This window comes from Nyctereutes procyonoides, unplaced genomic scaffold (genome assembly GCF_905146905.1).
Source record: "Nyctereutes procyonoides isolate TBG_1078 unplaced genomic scaffold, NYPRO_anot_genome, whole genome shotgun sequence".
NCBI classification, from domain to species: Eukaryota; Metazoa; Chordata; class Mammalia; order Carnivora; family Canidae; genus Nyctereutes; species Nyctereutes procyonoides.
Window position 1 is genome coordinate 12,405,878 of NW_026575021.1, and position 22,569 is coordinate 12,428,446.

At 37.8% G+C, this 22,569-nt stretch overlaps 1 protein-coding gene across 4 annotated transcripts in view; it reads left to right on the forward strand.

Moving 5' to 3' along the window:
- GABRA2 (gamma-aminobutyric acid type A receptor subunit alpha2) overlaps positions 1-22,569 on the forward strand; it is a 120,728-nt gene that overhangs the window by 68,611 nt on the left and 29,548 nt on the right. For all 4 annotated transcript variants that reach the window (XM_055340794.1, XM_055340785.1, XM_055340810.1 and 1 more), the window contains 4 exons: positions 653-873; positions 3,217-3,299; positions 8,160-8,303; positions 9,341-9,493. In XM_055340794.1, the coding sequence (XP_055196769.1) occupies positions 653-873; positions 3,217-3,299; positions 8,160-8,303; positions 9,341-9,493 (601 nt within the window). The remainder of the gene's footprint in view (positions 1-652; positions 874-3,216; positions 3,300-8,159; positions 8,304-9,340; positions 9,494-22,569) is intronic.

Sequence of the window (22,569 nt, forward strand, 5' to 3'; positions counted from 1 at the left end):
AGTGTGTTCATTTGCAAAATATTTGTATTTTAAGTATTACAGTAACTTGTCAAAGTATTTTTATTACAACTAATTTTATAAAATAAACTTTATTGAAATTGTCATCCCCTGTTCTTGCTAGCAACATGGTATCTCACCATTTTTTTAGAAAAAAGAAATATGATATTTTATAGTTCCTTTGGCATCAGCAGATGATGACTCATACAGATTTGACAGTTGTTTCTTTTTTTCCTTCTTTTTTATTGCTGGGGGGTGGGGGAATGGGTTACTGAGAAGGCTGCCTGCTTACGCTTTTTTGAGATAAACTACTTAGAACACCATCCGAGACCCTGCTCCAAGTATGCTCCTCTCCCACACTTGTAAGTCATAGGATGCAGTAAAGCAGCTTAAGACCTTGTTTAATTAAAAGAGGCCAGAATAAAATATATTTATTATTTCTTTTCTTAATATGTAGCCAATTGTGTAAACGCACGTGCTTATCTCATTGTAAGTGGCAACGTTTATTGGTAAAGAAATCATCTTTCAGAATTTGCTTTTCTCAGCATAGTAGTCTCTTTTGTTAAACTATATTATTATTTTTGTTGGAATTCTATAGTGACCTTGTATCTACAAACATTTATTATTTTCCAAAGAATTCTATTTTATATTTCAGGAATATACAATTGATGTTTTTTTCCGGCAAAAATGGAAAGATGAACGGTTAAAATTTAAAGGTCCTATGAACATTCTTCGACTTAACAATTTAATGGCTAGCAAAATCTGGACCCCTGATACCTTCTTTCACAATGGGAAAAAATCAGTAGCTCATAATATGACAATGCCAAACAAGCTTCTTCGAATCCAGGATGATGGGACTCTGCTGTACACAATGAGGTATGTTTTTAGGCTTGAGATGTTGCATTTAAATATTGAGAAACCCATGTATTAAACAACCAGCCAACTAGTTGTCAAGTATTAGAACAAAACGAACATTTTTATAGCAGATCATTGAGGTAACCACGGTGTGCTTTGTAAATCCCTGGGTATTAAAATAAGATAAAATAGGAGTGTGAGAGTGACTCAGTCGGTCAGGCATCTGACTCTTGATTTCTGCTCAGGTCATGATCTTAGGGCTGTGACATCCAGCCCCATGTTGGGCTTTGTGCTGGGTATTGAGCCTGCCTAAGATTCTCTCTCTAGCCCCCTCCACACTCCCCACCTCGCACACATTCACATGCATTTTCTCTCTAAAAAAACTAAGTAAGTTAGTGTTTATGAGATTGATTCTCATCTTAAGTGTTAAAAACTAAGTATTGCCTTAACTATTAAGAACTGATGATTATTGCCTATTTTCTTTTTTACGTTACATTTTAATTAAGTACAGCTTGAACATCATGATTTAAAATGTCCTTTATACCATCATATACTTTTATTTTAATATTTAATCAGATATGCCATCAAAATTCCAAGTGATTTTTAAGCAAGCTATTACTTAATATTTGATCCTTCTAATAAAGTCAATCTAAAGCAAAAAAAAGTCACTTTATTTTAAAAGGTAGTTTTTATTTAATAAGGCTTATGTACTATAAGCATATATATTAGATTGAACAATACAAATTGCCATTTTGTAAGTGAAATAGTATCATGTAGCATAAATTTCATTTGATTCAACCGTTAAAAATTTATCTAAAGAGGGGTAACTAGGTAGTTCAGTTGGTTATGGGTCTGACTTTGGGCCAGGTCATGATATCAGGGTCCTGGGATCAAGCCCCACATCAGGCTCCCAGCTCGGCAGTGAGTCTGCTTGTCTCCCTCTCCATCTGTCCCTCCCTCTGCTCATGCTCTGTCTCTCTCTCAAATAAATAAATAAACAGAATCTTTAAAAAATTAAAGAAATATACAATTGGTGACTGTATGTTTATATATATTTATGTAGTATAGCAACTATTCCATTTTTAACTCTTCTCATGAATTAATCTTTTAAAATAAGTTACTTATATAAGAAAGAAAACAATCACAAATCTAATGGAGTGATGTGTAATCTAAAATTTAAATGTTCAATAAAGGCTTTAAAGCATGAGTAACTTTATCAGCATTCAATATAGATTAGACATGTATTCTGGACATGTGGCGTGTTATTATTTCATATGAAATGTTAGGTGGTGGGTTTCAGTTGTGTAAATTATTTAACAAGGGGCAAAAATACAATCCTGATCTTTAAAGAAAAAACTCTTAAGGACTCATTACTAAATAACCATTGCCTAAAATGGAAGTGCTAGCTCTCTCTCTGAATCTTAAAATACAGATGCAGTGTCTCTGTTGGTTTTATACTCTGAACATTCCTGTGGGTTATGACAATGATTGGAAATTTTGGCTTTTAACAAAATCTTGGCAGAGAACTCACAGAGTTTTGGAAAATATTGCATGGAGTTCTACCTAAATAACTCTTTTAGAAGTACATAAGTTATAATTAAATTGTTGGCCACATTTGTTTTGCTCATCATAAGAGTCTTCTAGAAGTTCAGTTTAATACCTTTTCCATCCATTTTACTTGTGTGTGAAATGGAGTAATTGATGACTGTCTTTATAACAAGTTTGCTGTGATTACTCTTTAATGTGATCATGTAGATACAGAAAAAAATTATTGGACAATATTGCCCATATTTTAGGCAATAGTCTAGTTTGAACAAGATATCTCTAAGAGCCACATCTATATATTATCTATATCTACTTGTATATTTAAATCCATGTACCTGTATATAGCATGTGATACTCATTCATAGTTTACATATTTTTGGAGGGAGTCCTGTGAGCTAGTATTGAATTCTTATATCAGTTTTGCTGTATGATTGCTGATGACATGAGGGAGGAAAGTAACATTCTTTTCGTAATAGAGATTTTTTCTTTTCTTTCTCTAGGATTTCAAATGTTAATAGTGAATGTAAATGTGAAATAGCCCTTCAAAAATGCGTATATAACTTCTTTACTACTTAACAAACCACAGAGTTCCAAATGGTTAAGTATATGTGTAAATAAATATTGCTACTTGAGTTCGTATTTTGCATATGCTAATGTCTTCCGAAGGATCACCTAAACCTGAAAGAGAACATTTAAATGTGCATTAGCCTAATACAATGCTATAATGAAGATCGTACCTAATCCTGAATGCTGTTGAGAACAGCAAGGAGTCTTGACTTGTCAATTTACTTAAACAAAGAGTGAAATTTTTGCTTTTAGGCTTACGGTTCAAGCTGAATGTCCAATGCATTTGGAGGATTTTCCTATGGATGCTCATTCATGTCCTCTGAAATTTGGCAGCTGTAAGTATGGGGATGAAGATACATATTTTGGGTCTGTCAAATCAAGGGCAGGCAGCAGCATTGCTTCCCTGTACAGTTGCTTCTCATACTGTGGAATGCTTAATATTTGCCCCAAAAGGCATAGAAGTAAAAGACTTGCTGGTTTTACTCAAGGAACTAATTGGCTAGCCCAGTTGTACTCTCAAATATCATTGTATTTTAATCACAGAGTTTAAAATCTTGCTTGCTTTACTGCTAGTAAAGAACATCGTGTGTTTCTACACATGGATAAAGGTAGTCCAAGAGCTCCTAATGAAGGTCAAGACCATGTCATTTACCTTCTTTTCCAAGCACTAGCCCCTTAAAAATGCAAAATACATTTTTTTTTTGTAACTAAGAATGAACTGTAAAGGATAGATTCTATTGTTTATTAAAATAGTAATCAGCCTGTTGCAAGTGGCAGGCACAGAAGCCGGATCTGTGCTATTATTATCTTCCTATTTTCCAACTAATGGAAAGGATTTTTAAAAATTTCCTAAAATAAACTTGAAGGAGATGATGTAACTGGATTGCTATGTTTAGGCACCTTGTGCTTACATAAAATATTTTAGAAAAGGCTCTGTGCATTTGGCCATTCTCTAGGTCACTGAGGTTATATCTTGTATGTCAAGCAGAAACATTCATTCTCCTGGAATAATTGAAAAGAGGGAAGGTCAAATCATCTCCCTAGGCCCACATTTAGGGCAAGTTCACGATAAATCCACAGACACAGCTCTAAAGCAGCTTCTCTCTTGTGTTAGCATGTCCCATCACCTGACCTTTTCAGAAACCTTGCTCTTTCTGGTATCCCCATCTTTATCCATGCAGGGCACCTTTTGACTTTTCGTTCGCTTGAACAAAAATGCAGTTCCCTTACCTGGTTAAAAATATGTATGATTGAATAGATGCCTTCACCCCACAGACTATCAAGTGAAAGAAAAGAGGAGAGAATGATGGCTAAGATGAATGCAAACTCCTCTAATTATTTTGATGACCATAGTTTCATGGAATGAGAAGTTCAGTCTTGTTTGTTCTGTTCATTCTTACAAAAGGTGTCAGCTCTCAATTTTCTTTGCGAATCTCTTCTTTGTTTAACTACAAAGCCTTCTTTTATTGTCATGGAAACCATCACTTCAATACTGGCATTTTTTCCAAAATTATTTAAGATAGTCAATCATGTTATACAACGTAAACATGATGCGGAAAAAAACTACAGCAGATGCAGCAGAGAAAAACTCATTTGCATTACATAAATGGCATTAAAGAGAAAATTGAAAAGCCTTGCTAACCAAAAGAAAGGATTTATTCGAAATGCAGTATTGGTATAAGAAGGAAAGGAATTTTTCAGTGGACAAGTTATTGCCATTAAGGCACCAAATATAAATGATGTGATGTCTCAATTCTGAATATTAAATAAATATGCCTGAAAATAGTTTAAATAAAATTTTAAAATCCCTTGTCATGTAGCCACAAAGTAGTGAAATGCATGCATGACTTTCTTTTTTTATTTTATTTATTTATGATAGTCACACACAGAGAGAGAGAGAGAGAGAGGCAGAGACATAGGCAGAGGGAGAAGCAGGCTCCACGCACCGGGAGCCCGATGTGGGATTCGATCCCGGGTCTCCAGGATCGCGCCCTGGGCCAAAGGCAGACGCCAAACCGCTGCACCACCCAGGGATCCCCATGCATGACTTTCTGTATCTAGAAGCAATATAGACAACACACAGAGTTTATTGTTAGGAATTCTCTTAGTAATTGCTTTTTGTTTCATTTTCTTCATGTTTATTTTCTGACACATTGACAATTTGATTTGTATATTCTTTTACTTATCCTTGCCAAGAGTAGGTGGTTGATACCTAAGTGTTTAAAAAAATGGACTTTAGGGGGCACCTGAGTGGCACAGAAGGTTAAATACCTGATTCTTGATTTGGCTCAGGTCATGTTCTCAGGGTCCTGAGATTGAGCCCTGCCTCAGGCTCTGCACTCAGAGCATGGAGCCCGCCTGAGAATCCCTCTCTCCCCCTCTGCCCCACCTCCCCGTTCACACCCATTCTTTCTCTTTCTCTTTCAAAAAAAAAAAAAAAAAAAAAGGAGGGGTGTGCATTAAGCATGGTGTAATAGATTAATTAACAAGCTAATCCAAACCTTATAATGTTAGCACAACAAATTTTGACAGAAGCAGCCATGGCTTTTTCTTCTAGTCATTTATTTCTCTCTTGCTTAAACGCTCCCTATAATGATAGAATTTCTGGAAATTTATCTTTGTTCTTAAAGGAGCATCTTTTTGTATGTTTATAATTTTGAATTCATGTTTATTTTGCTTTATTTCTGTTGCCTCACATCTTTATATAGCCTCTTGCTGTTTAACATGACTTAAAAGTTCCTAAATGGGAGTCTGGCTGTATTCTGTGCATTAGTCAAAAAAAATTATAAATCATCTTTGGGGATAAAATTAATAATTAGAAATGATTTGGGGATTTTTTTTTCTGGTTGGCAAATATTAAGAATCAGTCAGTATGCATTTGATCTTCAGTGCAGATTAGGATTTGAAAATGGATTATGTAACAGAATTAAATGGAATTATTTAATGAAAATCTAACTTAGGGATGGAATTTATAGTGAGATTTGTACAACAAACTATCTTTCTCTGCTTTTATACTTTACTGAAAAATACTGCAGTGGTCTCCTGGCTTATATGTGTGTTGGTGGACTGGGAGTGCCTCTAAGCTGCATTACATGACTTTCTGCTCTGTCTTCTCTCACCAGACTCAAAATCTAAAAAACATATTCCTGTCTAACTAATGAAATGCTATAATTGCTTTTTCATAGGAGACACTGGGAGTATCAGTCATCTTCTTTAAGATATTCTTGGGCTATTATGCAGATTTCCATGAAAGTAAATAACAATTAAAAGTAAATAACATAATTAAAATAGTATGGATTTATTGATTAATCTAGCAGGAATGAACTGAGAACTTTTTCTGGGTGACAGGCTCTGTACTAGGTGCAAGGAGTGTAGACATGAACAAATCCCTGCTCCTCAGTATCTCACTAGTTTCTTGGAAATGTCACTGCATTTGTGGGATTCCATTTTCTCTTATTTATGTTTAAAAATAAACATCAAAATTCAGAAGTGGAATCATTATACTTAAAAGGTTCATAATTTATTAATATTCACAACTACTGATGTGCATTTATAGGGAGAAAAAAACAAGCCACTTAATGATCTGCAGATGGATTGCTAGTTATCCACATTACTAATGTTGCTTATTTAATCCTAGCAGCAGAATCATCAATGATCAACTAATTGGAATTAATACAGATTTAGACCTTGGAGTAACTAGAATTCATCCATATGCAAATATAGGAATATATCTGCTATTAAAAAATGTATGTACACACATATAAGGATATGCACATACTCATAATTTTGTTTTTAGAGTCCTATTTCAAAAATTGTTCTACAGAATATAATTCAATTATGGATATAGGTGAATATGTGTATGATGAAAACAGTATTTCACTGTTACAACATTGAATAGCAACATGCAGAACCCTGACAACATTGCAGTAGGTCATTAAAAGACCACGCAACAAGTAAGACACAAACTCATAAACATTCACTTTATTGTAACTGATGCTTAAATGTGAATTGGTCTGGGATCGTAGGCCTTGGCTCAAGGTAAAGAGCAGGGCCATCCCAGAACAATGTTATCAACCTGGAAAACTTGTAGATGGCAGGTAAATGAACTTTTCCAGAGTCCCAGAGATCTAAGGACAGAGATCTTGCTGGAAACAGCTAGTCCTTTCTCTCTTTCAATTGAGAACGTAGCTGTGATGGTGAATTTGCTCAAGAACCAAGAGTACCTAGTACTTACAAACGTTCCCATGAGCAAAAGTTCATAGAAGTTCTTCAAAAAGTCAGTAGTATAGCAAGAATTTTCTGTTAATTCAACTGTGGAGAGACTTCTGCATGGAGAGGTCAGCTGTCTCCCACCGGGACACACGGGCATGAAGGAGGTGCCAGGGCCAGAGAATGGCTAAGACAAGATATGCTTCCTGCCCTCCAGTGCTAGAATCATCTAAATTCTGCTAAGTTGTTCATCTTTGACCAAACAAATCAGAAGATTATATCTGTTTGAGTGTTGTCTCCTGCCAATCCATAGCTGGGGTGCTGTGAAAGTATAGTCCAGCGAGGCCTGTGTGCATTAATTTTAAAATGAACATGTTTTAAGGACTATTTATATCTTGATGAAACTATAGCACTATTTTTACATGTTACTAGGTGAAGGCTTTGAAGAAAAACCTACAGAACTAAATACAAAGATGGTACTTAAAATAAATACAATGCATTTTGTCAGTATTCTCATATGATAATGTTACTTTTATGTCCAGAGAGTGGTATCATTTTGAATTATAAATACTTCATGAGTGATTGCTATTCCCAAGTAAACCATTTAAATGGGCTTTAGCCATTTATAACCTGGATCCAAGGTAAGGTTACTCCAATGTCTTCATCTATGACTTTGGGACTATGGAGGATATTTTAACCATCGCAGGGTGCAGTGGTTTTTGCAGACTCTGAAGAGGAATTTGCTGTTCATTTCTCAAAGTGGTTACAATGAAAATACTCTATGATCATGATTTTCTCTCTTGGTCTGCTTCACACTGTAAATATTGAAAATTGTAAATTTCAAAGATTTTTTTTTTACTTTACAAAATATGATCTGTATATATCAATTTTTATAATAGTGATTCTATGTAATATATAACCTTTGATGTTGCACTTTATTGGTAGTTCTTACTAAGTGCTTAATTTTTTTTTCTAATTTCCTACAGATGCATATACAACCTCAGAGGTCACTTATATTTGGACTTACAATGCATCTGATTCAGTACAAGTTGCTCCTGATGGCTCTAGGTTAAATCAGTATGATCTGCTGGGCCAATCAATTGGGAAGGAAACAATTAAATCCAGTACAGGTTAGTAAAATGACTCTAAAAAAAATAGTTTCTAAGAAAATTGATGGGTCAGAGTCACTGAAATATATTAGTTTACTTAAAAAGTTTTGGCCTTGGAGCCCAAGAACTAGTAGCATTGATTGTAGGAGCTTTTTAGATATTTACAATCTCAGACCTGACCCTTTATGAAATCCAGATCTGCATTTTAACAAGATTCCAAGGAGATGTGCATAAAGTTTGAGAAATGCTGGTCTAAAATAAAAATTCAAAAAGTGCATGTCTTTTTAGACAAGCCAATTTTACCTTCAACCAATATCACAATTTTCCTAGTTTTTGAAATCTTTTCCTTCTATTCTGGATAACTTGTGACTATTCAATTCTTGATTTATGGATCATTACTACTGGCCTGTGTGGGAAAGCTGATGCCCTTTCTAAGGGCCACACTCATCTAAGAAAAAGCAGCCGTGTTGAACTGATGACTTTACCTCCAGCAGATATAACCCCAGAGAGCAGAAAGGAGGGTAGTTCTCAGGATTAGATGGAAATGACAGCAGCGGATGAGAGTAGACATACAACACTGAGAGATTCAGAATTGGTGACAGGGTCAACAGTGGAAAATTTCGCCCCAAAGACTGGATCCGTCTTAGAGATGCAGCCAGACACTGACGCTTTAAAAAGCCAGAGAGTTAGAACAATCAAAGCAGAGGCTTAAAGTTGGTTCCAGTGGGGATGTGAGACCTGAGCAAGTAAGATAATTTATGGCCAGAGAGCCTTTGTGAATCCTGTATCTCCTCGGTCAGGGAGCATGACCTGGAGAGAAAAACAGATGTCGTACCTTGGACATGTAGTGCAAGTTTCTCGGTAATATTAAAAGTCTCTTTTAAATAGTCTTGCTGTGTTAAAGAGGCACTTAAAGGTTTATATTTTTCATGTCGTATATGTGATAAATTCTTTTTTTTTTAATCAGGGACTGTTCTTTCTCAACTCTGTTCTATTTCCAAAATGTTCAAACTATTGAGTATTACAGTTCCTTAAGCTTCTTAAATTTTTTCTTCTAGGTGAATATACCGTAATGACAGCTCATTTCCACTTGAAAAGAAAAATTGGGTATTTTGTGATTCAGACATATCTGCCTTGCATCATGACTGTCATTCTCTCCCAAGTGTCATTCTGGCTTAACAGAGAATCTGTGCCTGCAAGAACTGTGTTCGGTGAGTGAATAGCTACACACGTCCTTGTGCAGCGCATTATGTTTTGTAGCATACTTTCAAGCATTCTCTCTCTTGATAACTCACACCAATGATGTGTGGTGTGTGGAGCAGGGCAGACTGTCTCCACCTTGTACATGAGGAAGCTGAGCTTCAGGGAGGCAAAATATGGAGTCAGGGTCACACTGTTAATAAGACATGTAGACACCACTCAGATTTTCTCAAAATACATTTGGTCTTCTTTCTGTTTCACTCTTCTTTTCATTTTGCTTTTCGTTACTTGCCTTCATGTCAGGATAAGAAGAATATTCTTAGAGGCTTTGATTTGGAGCATAACAGTGCTATATTTCTAGGCCTTCTATGTTTATTTTTGCTTTGTTTTGCTTTTAGAGGGACAAAGATGATCTTTGTATTTCCGGTTAGAGGGAGAACGGGAAGAGGGGGAAAAGATCCCTCACTGACCACCACTAGTGTGTTTGATAAAAAAGCTAATTCTCTTGATTTAAACCATGCAGGGGGCAGGGGTCTGCTTCTCCCTCTGCACCTTCCCTCATTCATGCTCTCTCTCACTCACTCTCTCAATTTCTCTCTCTCTCTCTCGAATAGATAAATAAAATATTCAAAAAAAAAATAAACCATGCAGGAGAATGACTGCTTTTTGGATGAATGAACTAGGCTGAAACATTTTGTGCAAAGTTGACTGCCTTTTTGTATGTGGCCACCTCATTCATTTAGGAAAGTTTTATTGAGAATCCACTCAGTTGGATATTGCACCAGGCTCTAGGGCTCAGATACATATAAAATACAGTCCTTACTTTCAAGCAATTCAGTATAGTGGAGGGCAACAGAAAAGGCAGAAAGATAATAGCAACACAGATTAGTGCATTGTAAAAGAGGTACATACAAGCTGTTACAAGGTATCGAGAACTTTTTAAGTAGCTTAAATCTTTAATGTTTGAGCTAAATCTCTTTTTATTTTTTTTAAAGATTTTATTTATTTATTCATCAGAGACACACAGAGACGCCAGGGACACAGGCAGAGGGAGAAGCAGGCTCCATGCAGGGAGCCTGATGCAGGACTCAATCCCAGGACCCCAAGGTCACACCCTGAGCCAAAGGCAGATGCTCAACCACTGAGCCCCCCAGGTGCCCAGTCTCTTTCTTTTTAGTTAAGTTTTTTACCTTAATTCCAGTATGATTAACATAACAGCATTATATTAATTTCAGGTGTATAATATAGTGATTTAACAATTCTGTATACATCATTACTCAGTGTTCGTCATGGTCATGATAAGTGTACTCTTAATTCCCTTCACGTATTTCACCCAACCCCCTATCTAACTCCCCCCTGATATGCTTTATTTTAAATGAGTGCCCTCAGTTCTAGTTATTGGGCTGAGGCTTGAAGGATGAGTGGGAGTTTCTCAGACAGATGAGACGAAGCAAAAATCCTAGCTTAAAAGGTTCCGATTGTGCAGTAACATCAAGGGATGAAAGCACATAGTGTGCTCAGTGACAGTGAGCTGTTTCACTGTCATTGCAGATACATTAGACAGAATTATAGTCTGAAGCCTAGATGAGAAGAGCCTTGTAAGCCATGCTAATGCAGTGTACCTTTATCTTATAGGCTATAGCAACCCATTTTGGTATTCTGAAGGTATAAATATGTAAAACTTTTAGAACAATGCCTGACATTTAATATGTGCTACATAACATTAGCTACTCTTTTTATCATTGCACAAAGATCAGTTTGATTTTCAACACTAGCAATGAATAATTCAAAAGGAAATTAAGAAAATAATTCTATTTACAGTGGCATCCAAAAGAATAAAATGCCTAGGAATAAATCTAACCAAGTAGGTAAAAGACTTGTCCATCCATGGAAAACTGTCAAACTTTGCTGAGAGATATTAAAGAATACCTGATTAAATACCTAATTAAAAAACAAATTAAATGGGAAAGATATCCCATGTTCATGGATTAGAAAACAATACTGTTAAAATGGGAATAATCCCTGAAGCGATCTGTAGATTCAGTTCAATACCTATCGAAAGTCCAGTGGCCTTTTTTTGCAGAAATAGAAAAATCCAGTCCTCAGATTCATTGGGAATTGCAAGAGGCTTCAAATAGCCAAAAGAATATTGATAAAGAAAAACAAAGCTGGTGACTTCAGACTTCCCAGTTTCAAAACTCAGCACAAAGCTGCATGAATCAAAACAGTGTGGTAGTGTCATAAGGGTAGATGTATAGGTCAGTAGAATAAAAGCAAGGTAGAAACAAACTCAGATGTTCATGGTGAATTGATTTTCAACAATGGTGATTGTTAAGACCATTCTATGGGATTTTCAGCCCTTACCAGCAGCTAGATGACCACCATATGCAAAGGAATGAAGTTGGACTTCTACCTCACTCCAGATACAGCAGTGAAAGCAAATGGATACAAAACTTTAATAATATAAAATCTGAAACTGTAAAGCTATTAGAAGAAAACATATGGCAAATCTTTACTATCTTAGATCTAACAATGGAGTCTTAGATTTGACACCAATGGAGTCTTAGATTTGCATGAGTAACAAAGAAAAAAATAAATAAATTGGATTTCATTAAAATTCAAAACTTTTATGCCTCAAGGAACATTATCAAAACTGTGAAAAGACAACTTACATATGGGAGAAAATATTTGCAAATCGTATCCGTATCTCTGATAAGGATTTAATATCCTGACTGAATAAAGAATTCTTAAACTTCAAAGATAAAAAAACCAAAAGCTAGATTTAAAAAATGGGAAAGAACTTTAATAGACATTTTTCCCCCAAAGATAGTATACAGCTGGCAAACAAGCATGTAATGTGATATGAAACATTCTTGGATTTTTAAAAGAACAATAAAATACATTCCACATACACCGGGATGGCCACGGTAATAATAAAACAAAACAAAAGACAAGAAATAAGCGTTGGTGAGGATGTGAAGAAATAGAAATGCTTTTATATTGCTGGCAGGGAATGTAAAATGATGCAGCCTCTGTGGACAACTCTTTGGCACTTCCTTGAAAAGTTAAACATAGAATTCCCATATGACCCACCAATTCCACCTTGAGGTATATACTCAAGATTAGTGAAAACATATGTTCACATGGAAACTTGTACAAAGATATTTATATCAGCATTATTTCTAATAGCAAAAAGTAGAAACAACCCAGATTTCCTCTCGTGGATGAATGGATAATCAAAATAATCAAAATGTGCTTTATACTCACAATAGGATATTATTCACCCATAAAAGTGATTAAGTACTATTAGGATGCTACAATGTGGGTGAACTTCAAAAACATGATATTGAGTGAAAAGAAGTGGACACAAAAGGTCACAGTGTATGATTCCTTTCATAAGAATTATCCAGTACAGGCAAATCCATAGAGATGGACAACAGTGCCGTGGTTGCCAGTAGATGGAGGCAGGAAAAATGGGGAGTTACTACTTAATAACAGGATATTCTTCTAGGGTGATGAAACTTTGAAACTAGAGAGAGGTGGCGTTGGCAGAGCCTCGTGGATGCATGAATGCCACTGAATTGTGCACTTTAAAATGGTTAATTGTGTACTTATGTATTTCAACTCAATAAAATAATTTCAAAAACTCACAAGTTGAAAAAAAAAAAAAAGGCAAGGAATGAGCATTTGGACTTCCCAAGATTAGACTCATAGGTATCTTTTCAGGTACCTATTTCCAAAATTGCAAATTTTTGAACCAAAAACAACAGCAGCAGCAAAAAACGATGAGGCCAAAAATAAGAGAAAATTTCCATTCAGATGGTTTAAACGAGAAGGTTGCATGATTTTCAGAGCACAAATAATACAGAAAAGAAATTTTAGGAAAAAATTACATATTTGATGTTGAATGGATCTTCCAGAAAGATCTAAATTTTTATTTAAATATGTAACAAGTCAGATACGATAAAATAATGAAGTATTTGTTTGATAAAGGTTGTGAAGAAAATACCGAGGCAAATAAAGACTGAGATTTCATAGCATAAATCACATAGATGCATATGTTTAAAGAGGCCAATAGCAGTCTACTTAAACAGAGATGAAGAGGTGAATCAATATTTGACTTTGAATGAATAGAACGTGTTAGTGTCAGGGCTGCTACGTTGGACTATAACAAATGTACACGAGTTTTTAAAGATTGGTTATAAAAGTAACGTGTAAAGTTAAAATTCCGGGCTCTATTTGAAGGCATAAATTTTATATGAATTTACAGGGGTGAGGACCCAAAAGTCAGATTTTCACATCACTTGAAACTGGTAGGTGATAAGAGCATTTTGAGTATTATCTCCACAAGTTATTCTCTGTAAAGTTTGTAATAAATGCAATTCCATGTGAATGTCAAAAATTAAAGATAAACGAAAATCTTACGTCTTGCCTGGAATGGGGCTTGAAAGCTGCCCAGCCGTCCTACTCCAGAGGATCTCCCCATCTTTGAACCATCATCTGATTGATACATAACAGTTACCGAGGCCAGGTCTCTACCGTCTTTAAATTTCTCTCTCTGAATTCGTGGTTTACAAGCTAGGGAGAGATCGTTCAATCATCTGCCCTCCGCAGGCCTGTACTGCTTTCTTTGACGGATAACCCACCCACGTGAAAAACTACTACAGTTAAGAGAAAGATGTCAAATTGTTCAACCTTTGAGATCTGGCTTCATGCTGTGAACAGAATAAGAAAGCAGAGACAACAAGACAGTAGGCAGAGGAGATGAAATCACAATGCACATCCCTTGGTATTAGAGACTTGGTTCCATTATATTGGGTTTTATCTGTTCAGTTTTTGTGGCTGTAGAAGCCAGCTTGATTTTTTTCGAAGGGACTGCCTGTGTATCTTGCAATGATAAAAGCCTCCTTCGACTTCCTCTGAGTGTTCATGCCCAGTGCATTCTTTGCACATCAATAAAATACTTGTCGAGCATCCATTTATGAGCACTGTTCTAGATGTTTGGGGTAAGTCCCTGAATGAAAACGGAACAAAACCCCCTTCGTGATGAGGTAACTGAACCTCTGTTGTCGATAGTGTAAGGAAGCACCTGGGAGACTTTTACCCTTACATCTGGGTTTTGTGCTGTCCAGGCCCCTGTGAGTAGACTCTTCATTTCCAGTATCCCAGCCTCGTTTTGTCTTTCTGTAAACAGATACATTCCCCTATTTTGTGAAATTGCGGCCCTGGTCCTTTCAGTTGATTAATGTCCATTGGCACTTTATATAAATGAGAGATAATTGTAACGAATTTGCCAATTACTATGTCCACATTTGAATCCAGACCATTTTTCGAATTTACGGAGAAGTTATGAATAAAGGACTATGTTTATGTATGAATATATGAATAAGCTTTCCTATAAGAAAAGTGTACTAGTATTTTTGTGTTATTTTGTATTTTGGCTACCTTCTCATGTCCTCCCTTGGACTTCTCTGGTGTGTGTACATGGGGTTGAGGGAAGGGAGAGAAGGGAGGGAGAGAGCTCTCTGGTGTGTCTTATTATAAGGACACTGACCCTATTCGGCCCTGTTGAATCAGGACCCCATCCTTACAACCTCAATTAATTTTAATTACTTCCCTTAGAGACTCCATCTCCAAATACAGCCACACTAAGCATTAAGGCTTCAACATGAATTTGGGAGGGTTGTAAACATTCAGTCTGTAACACTGCAGTAGGCTTTTTACTGTTTCTTGCTTCCACCCTTGTGGGACTTGGTTCCCAACATGGTGGCCAGAGGGATATTCTTCAAAATGTAAGTCAGATCATGTCAACCCTGTTCTCTGAACCCACTGGCTCCCCAGTGTACTCAGAGTGAAAATGAGGTCAGGAAGTCCTAATGCAGCATGAACTCCCTCCACCTCCAAGCTCTACTTCTGCTACCTTCCCGTCTCTTCCCCTTCCCCTAATATGCGCACTGGCCTCTCCCTTATGAGCAGGACAATCATTCACTTAGGGGTTTTATCTCTTCTCTCTGCTTGGACCTCTTCCCCCCTCATCCCCCTACCCCCACCCCCCAACCCCCACCCCAGATACCTGTGTGGCTCATTCCTTCCATTTCCTTAGGGCTTTTCTAAACTCTCATTTTCTCAGAGAAGACTACCTAACGGTCTAACTTAAAATTACCAACTGCTTCCCAATGCTGTTTCTGTTGCCCCAGCCTACTCTATTTTTTTCTCCATCACACGTATCATCTTTTAATATGTTATAGAAAAAATATATATATTTTTTACAGAATTTGTCTCCCCCTCTAGAATTTAAATTTCAGGAGTGCTGTTATTTTTGCCTCTTTTTAAAGCGATAGAAAATAAGTTGAAACAAAAAGCAAGTGCAAAATGATTTTAGGTAGATGATCGATAAATAGGTGGGCAGATGAGCACATACATTTCTGAGTTCGACAGAGGTAGATTGGCAAAAGCACAACCAAACGAACTAAAAGATGGTTCCCCGAATCTTTAAATTTGGAAGTCAGAGGAGGATTTCCCAAAGAAGTCTGAATGACCCGTGGAAAGAAAAAGTAAATGGAAATTACCCATTGCAGTTGGCTAGCCAACTGTGTTTAGAAGGAGCTCAGTGCAGGGGGCTGCAGCCATTCTGATACTAATTGCAAGATGATCGGGTTCCCCAAACTACCCTTGGTTTTGAGAATTCACTAGAACGTACAGAACGTACTGAAAGCTGTTACTCTCACAGTTGTGGCTTATTACATGGAAAAGATCCAGACTCAAGTCAGCCAGGGGAAGAAGCATGGGGCCTGGGCGGTGTCCAGATGCAGCTGTCCTGTCATCCTTTTCACACAGAGCCGTGGACAGCGTCGCTTTCCTGGCATTGATGTGGGACAGTGGGTACAGAGCGTGTTTCACCAGCAAGGCTCACTTGCACCATGGTGTCTGGAGTCCTTGCTGGGGCTTTGTCACATGGGCATGATTGACTAGTCCTGTGGCTGAAGTACAGTTCCAGCTGCCTAGGAGGATAAGCTTGTGCGGCCTGGTGGAAACAAACACACAGAAGCACCTAGAGCCAGTTGTTACTGGTTGGCTGGCCCAAAGCCCCAGGCCCACTAAGTCCCCCCTCTCAGGTCTATCAAGCCTAGAGATTCCCTCCCAGAAGCTGGGGGCCAAGTCCAGACCTCTCTCAGGGGCAAGGTTGAAATTCTTTATTAAACATACAGTACACATTATGAAACCGGATGTTAAATATCTAATTATTAAGATTGTCATTTCGAGTCATCACTATATCTGCTTACGTCACGCCCTTATCAATACGGTCTCTCGTTTTCTTCCTCCCTTCTCGCATTCTGACCTTCCCTTTTATCCTGTGTCCTTCATCACTGTCCGATTCTCTCAACATTCAGCATTCCTTTCCTTTCACCAGCATGTCCAGCAAGTCCTTTAGTATCAGAAACATCTTGTTGGCAGTGGAATTGGTGAGTGGAAGACATGCTTCTTTTTGTGGTTCCAGAAAGCCCTGCCCAGAATGGGCTCTGTGTACCTGGCATGTGACACACAGACACATACTGAAGGTGGTTGTAAAATTGGTACATAAGAAGGACATTCCACTGAAATGTTGAGGGAACAGTCATCCGTCAGGCAGAAAATTCCCTGATAATGAGATGGTTGTCATTTAATAAAGAGAATCGTGACCTGAAGTAGATTAGATCTGAACACAGACTATTTTTCTTCAGTAATAAAGCAGCTAACACTATTGAGTGCTTATTGCATGTTTGAAAAAAAATAAATATTTATATGGCACCAGGAACAAAGAGAGTGTCTCTCAGGCCCTGTCTGCACTTCTAGACTGAGGGAGTGTGTAGCCTTTCTGAACATGTGCTGGCTACCTCATCAAGGGGCACAGAGGATCCATGAAACAGCACGTGCCCAGGGGTTCTCAAGTCTTAAAGAAAACATAGAAACATAGAAAACATACCTTTCCTGTATGCTTCATATACTCAACAAACAGCAAGTCTGAGTATTTCCTGAGAACCTGGAATATTGTAGGTTGTTCTCTGAATCCAAGGGGGCGTGTGTGTGTGTGTGTGTGTGTGTGTGTGTGTGTGTGCGCAGCACCTGCTGACCCGGGGGCCGCCCTCCGTTGGCCACTGCCGATTAGGCCAGTGATGAGTCAAAATACACTAAGAGACCATGGCCAGGAAAATTAGAGAGCCTTGCTAGTTCTGCTCTAGAGGCAGATTTAGAAGTTGTTTTTGGAATAGAGGTGGCCCGGTTAAGCTTGATTGATGAGGATTGAGGAGAATGAGCTATGAGCAAGGGCACCGGGAAAGAACTGAACGGGAAAGAACTGAAAGTGTGTGCTAGTGTTTTGTCTGTTTTTTTTTTTTTTTAATTTTTAGACTTGGTCCAGGATGTGCAGATATCACTTCAATGCAGTTATAACTCTTCAAGTCACTAGAGCAGCCTATCAAATCCTATTTTCTACCCTGAAATCTCGTAATAATGAGGAAAAAAAAGTTCTATATAATCACATTATTGAGCCCCGTCTGTTGGTCGTATACTCTCATAGACACTTCACATTGACTCATTATTTAATTTTGAAAACAAAACGCAACAAAACTCCAGTTAAGAAAATTAATTGTCCCCCTTTTCCAGACAAGAACATTGAAGGTATGAACCTGGAGGTATATAAGCAACCCTTTCGTTATCAGACAGCAGGTCAGAAACAAAGAAAGAGTTTGACCTTCCAGCTCTCTGATTTCAATGCTTTCCCATTTTCTACTGCCTTGTTAGGTTGTCAAACCACTTTTTCCTTCTTTTCCCTTTTTCTTTTAGAGCCTGAAATCAGAAATAATGCTGGGCGATTGCTTCTCACATAGGTAATTTCTGTTTGAGAGTCAGGCTTACTAAAAACATAGGTCAGAATTTGAGGTGAGTCTTCACATGTGAATTTGCTACTTAACTATTAGGATCAGCAGCTGCTTATTGAGGTGTTCTGAGTCCCTGGCCCTATTACTTGCCCTGAAGTTGATCCCATCCGATATGGTACAGCAGTTAATACACCGAATGACTTTCCAAGTTCTTTTCTTCCAGGTGACATATTCTGTATTTTTTTAAAGATTTTATTTATTTATTCATGAGAGACACACACACACACACACACAGAGAGGCACAGGCATAGGCAGAGGGAGAAGCAGACTCCATGCAGGGAGCCCTCCGTGGGATTCGATCCCAGGTCTCCAGGATCACGCCCTGGGCTGAAGGTGGCGCTAAAACGCTGAGCCACCGGGGCTGCCCCATATTCTGCATTTTTAAGCAAAATTAACGTGGTGAATCCAGGTCTTTAAAAGTATAGCTTCTCAAAATAGCATCACCTTAGTCATTAGAAACTCCTGTTTAATCTTAGGTGAAGAAATTTGATTATTGCTTTCGACTGCGTCTTTAAAAAAGCATTTCTCTATAATTTACATTGTCTTGGAACTCATCTGTGAGAGTTTGATAACCTTAGAGTGTATATGAGGGAGAATCCAGGTGTTTCAAAAGTGGGTTTTGTTTTTTTGTTGTTTTAATTTTTTATGACTATATTTTTCTTTCCTTAAGCTTTGAAATAACAGAATGGAAAAACAATGGCTTTTCTACTCTGATCATTTTACTGTTCATACAGGTTGAGGTCATTAAATATTTAGTTTCACTATAGCAAAATTTTGAGTGCATATTTATCCTTAGTTTTTAAACTCTCAAGAAAATTCAAGTTATTATCTATTTTCATGTATCCTAGGCTTTGAAGGAAATGATTTCCATTTGGATGACTTTTTTTGTGATAAAAAATTTTAATACTGCATTATTCATCAAAAATAATGTAATATATCCCCAGTTAAATCACCTCAGGAAGCTATAAGAAATCACCAAAACTATTAACATTTGAACAGTCACCCTGCATTTTTATGGCAATGCAATTACAAGACTAAAATAGTAAAATGGCTTGATAACAATGGAGGGTTTACACAGGCTAGTGTTTTATGTAGTCTCCCGTTCTTTTCTTGTCTTATTGTCATCCTACTGCATATATTATTTTCTTTTAAATTCATAAAATCGGAATATTACTGTCTTAGTTCAAGCTGCTTCGACGAAGTACATAGACCGGGTGGCCTGTAGACAATAGGAATTTATTTCACACAGTTTTGGAGGCTGGAAGTCTGAGACCAGGATGCCAACATGGAGGGGTTCTCACTTGTGGGCTGTCAGCCTCTCATTGTGTCCTCCCATGGCTGAAAGAGAGCTAGGTCTCTGGCCTCTTCTTAAAAGGGCACTAATCCCATTCATGAGGGCTCCACCTTTATGACCAAATCGCTTCCTAAAGGCTCTACCTCTGTCACACTGGAGATCAGATTTCAACATAGAATTTGAGGAGAATACAGACACACGGTCCATAATCCTTACTGTGATATGTAGCAGTGACACCAGACTGGAGTTTCATGGGTAATGGAGTAGAGTTACAGGGATCCCAGAATGATATTCCTGGCAGGCTGCATTCAACAATTTTTAGATCCAGCCTTACTTTAATCCAGAACTTCCATCTCATTCCTGACACTATTTGAGCTTAGATGTGAACCATACTAGGCTTCTTAGAAATCACCTCTCAAATGTAATAGATGATGACTGATGGGTAGTTCTTGTAAGAGACTGGTCTTAAGCCATAATGATGCCCCTGAATCCATTTGATAGCAAAAGGCGATCAAATTGTGCCTAATCAAGGACATCAGTCCTGTCCTATTTTAGAAATCTAGGAACTGGGTAGTTCAGTCATGAAGATGATGGGTTTAACAAGACCAGAAATAGATGTGAACCCACCCAGAAAACACTTAGGGCTTTCTTGGAACAATAGAAGGATGGAGGGGAATCCAGTTCAAAGCTTTCCTTTCTCTTCTTTTGTAAACCGTGTCAAGCTATTTCTCAAGGTAGGAAATGAATGAACTGAAGTAAAATAGCCCAAGGCTTTCTAGGCATCCCTTTAAGTAGCATAATCCCAGTGTCTTTTGATTTTACGTAAACCACCACTAGATGGGACTCTTGCATCCTTGGTTTGGATCTTAGCCTCTTGCTCCACACTCTGGGGCCTGTTGAACTCAGCAGTAACAGGGAAGCTGTAGCGCTCTTTGTTTGACAGGTTCTAAATGGGACATTTGTTTATATCATTTAATGTTCCAGCATATAAAATTTATATTATAATTCCCATTTTAGAGATAAAGTCACTGACGCTGAGAGATAGAGAGGGGAAAGGAAGAATTTAATATTTGTTGAGCAATTCTGTGTGCTGGGCATATATGTTTGGACCATCCTCCCAACATCTGTAAAAAAAATATATCATTTCCATTTTGCAGATGGGGGGGTTGCTGAAGCTGAGCAGAGTCACCTAGCTGCTGTGGCAGGAGTGGAATCCAAACCCTCGCCTGATTTCAGTGCACATTTGTCTGGGTAGAGCCTCATCTCAAGTAACCTAAATACTTTAACGCATGATATAAACTTAAAATTTATTAAGATCTGGGAATGCCTAGGTGGCTCAGTGGTTGAGCGTCTGCCTTTGGCTCAGGTCGTGACCCCAGGGTCCTGGGATCAAGTCCCACATCGGGCCTGCTTCTCCCTCTGCCTGTGTCTCTGTTCTCTCTGTGTGTCTCATGAGTAGGTAGGTGAAATCTTATAAATAAATAAATAAATAAATAAATAAATAAATAAATAACAATTATTAAGAGCTTAAGGGCTTCAGGGATGGAAGGATTAGATTCATGATATTGAAAAATACACGCTATGGACATACAACGGACTATTTATAGATTAGGCGTGTGACTTAGTAGTGTGGACTTTTAAGACAGACTGCTGGGTTGGCATCCCACGTCCTACTTGATAGCAGCATGATCTTCAGCAAGGTGCTCAACTCATGCGGCCTGTCTCCTCAACTGCAGATGAGGATGACAGTAATACGTCTCGTAGGCGCTTCCCAGTGGCACATTTTATTACCCAATCTGGAGTAATAGAAGAATATAAGGCTTATGTGCCAAAGACTTGCACTGTCTTTACATCACATTTATATCACAATGTTCTGATTAAAACTCTGTTTTATTTTAAAGCTGACTAGACTCTTAACTTGTATATTCCTTCCTGTAGAACTATGTATAAGGTTCACCGCTGTTACTGTTCAGTCTTTAAAATTAGTTTTTTCAATCAGCGAACCCACAGATAATGAGAATTCACTGTTGCCAGAGTCTTGAGTTCGGCGGCAGCAATTTTAAAAAGACACAATGAGCCACATGCCCACAAGCCACTCAGAGTGTGGAGGAGTGAGACAGACGTGTAAATAAGTAAGCGAAGTGAAGGATTATGGGTGCCAAGAGAGAAATCTATTAAAATAAGGTAAGAGCAAAAAGAAGAAACAACTATATTTGAGGAGGAACCCTTCAGAGAAGCCCAAAGGGAAGGAGAATCAAGTCAAGCCTTGCAAATTAGCATCGTGGGAAGGGCATATTCTAAGCAGAGGGACATAATTATCAAAAGCAACATGAAGCATATGGAGAACAACCAATTATTGACCAGTATATCGTAAGCATGGGATTCATTTCTTTGTAAGGATGATTAGATAGATAGAGAGGCCAGTTCATGTACAGCCCTAGCCCTACCTCTCCTGCTAAAGCCATGGAAACTGCTTGAAAGGTGTTTGAGCAAGGGGTTGAATTTGACATACCTGGGCTTGGGGTAGAGGACTATGGGGACTATTGGATAAATGCATTGAAATGGTCTGAGGGATACAGAGCGATTGTTAAGAGGTGATTGGCCTTGTCTGGGTGAGAAATAACAAAAGCATAAAATAGGACAAGAGTATTGGTGGAGAGGGAGTTACAGATTTGAGCAATCCAAGGGAGGGCGAGCATGCAGGACACAGTGCATCTGAAGGGGTGAGAAATATAGTCATTGCAGAACATGCCTAGATTCCTAACTGAGTGACTAGATAAATGTCATGTTGTTCCCTGCAGTAGAGAGTTATGGAAGACATAATAGGTTTTGGTTCACTTGTGAATGTTTAAAAATTTGAGGCATCTGTGGGACT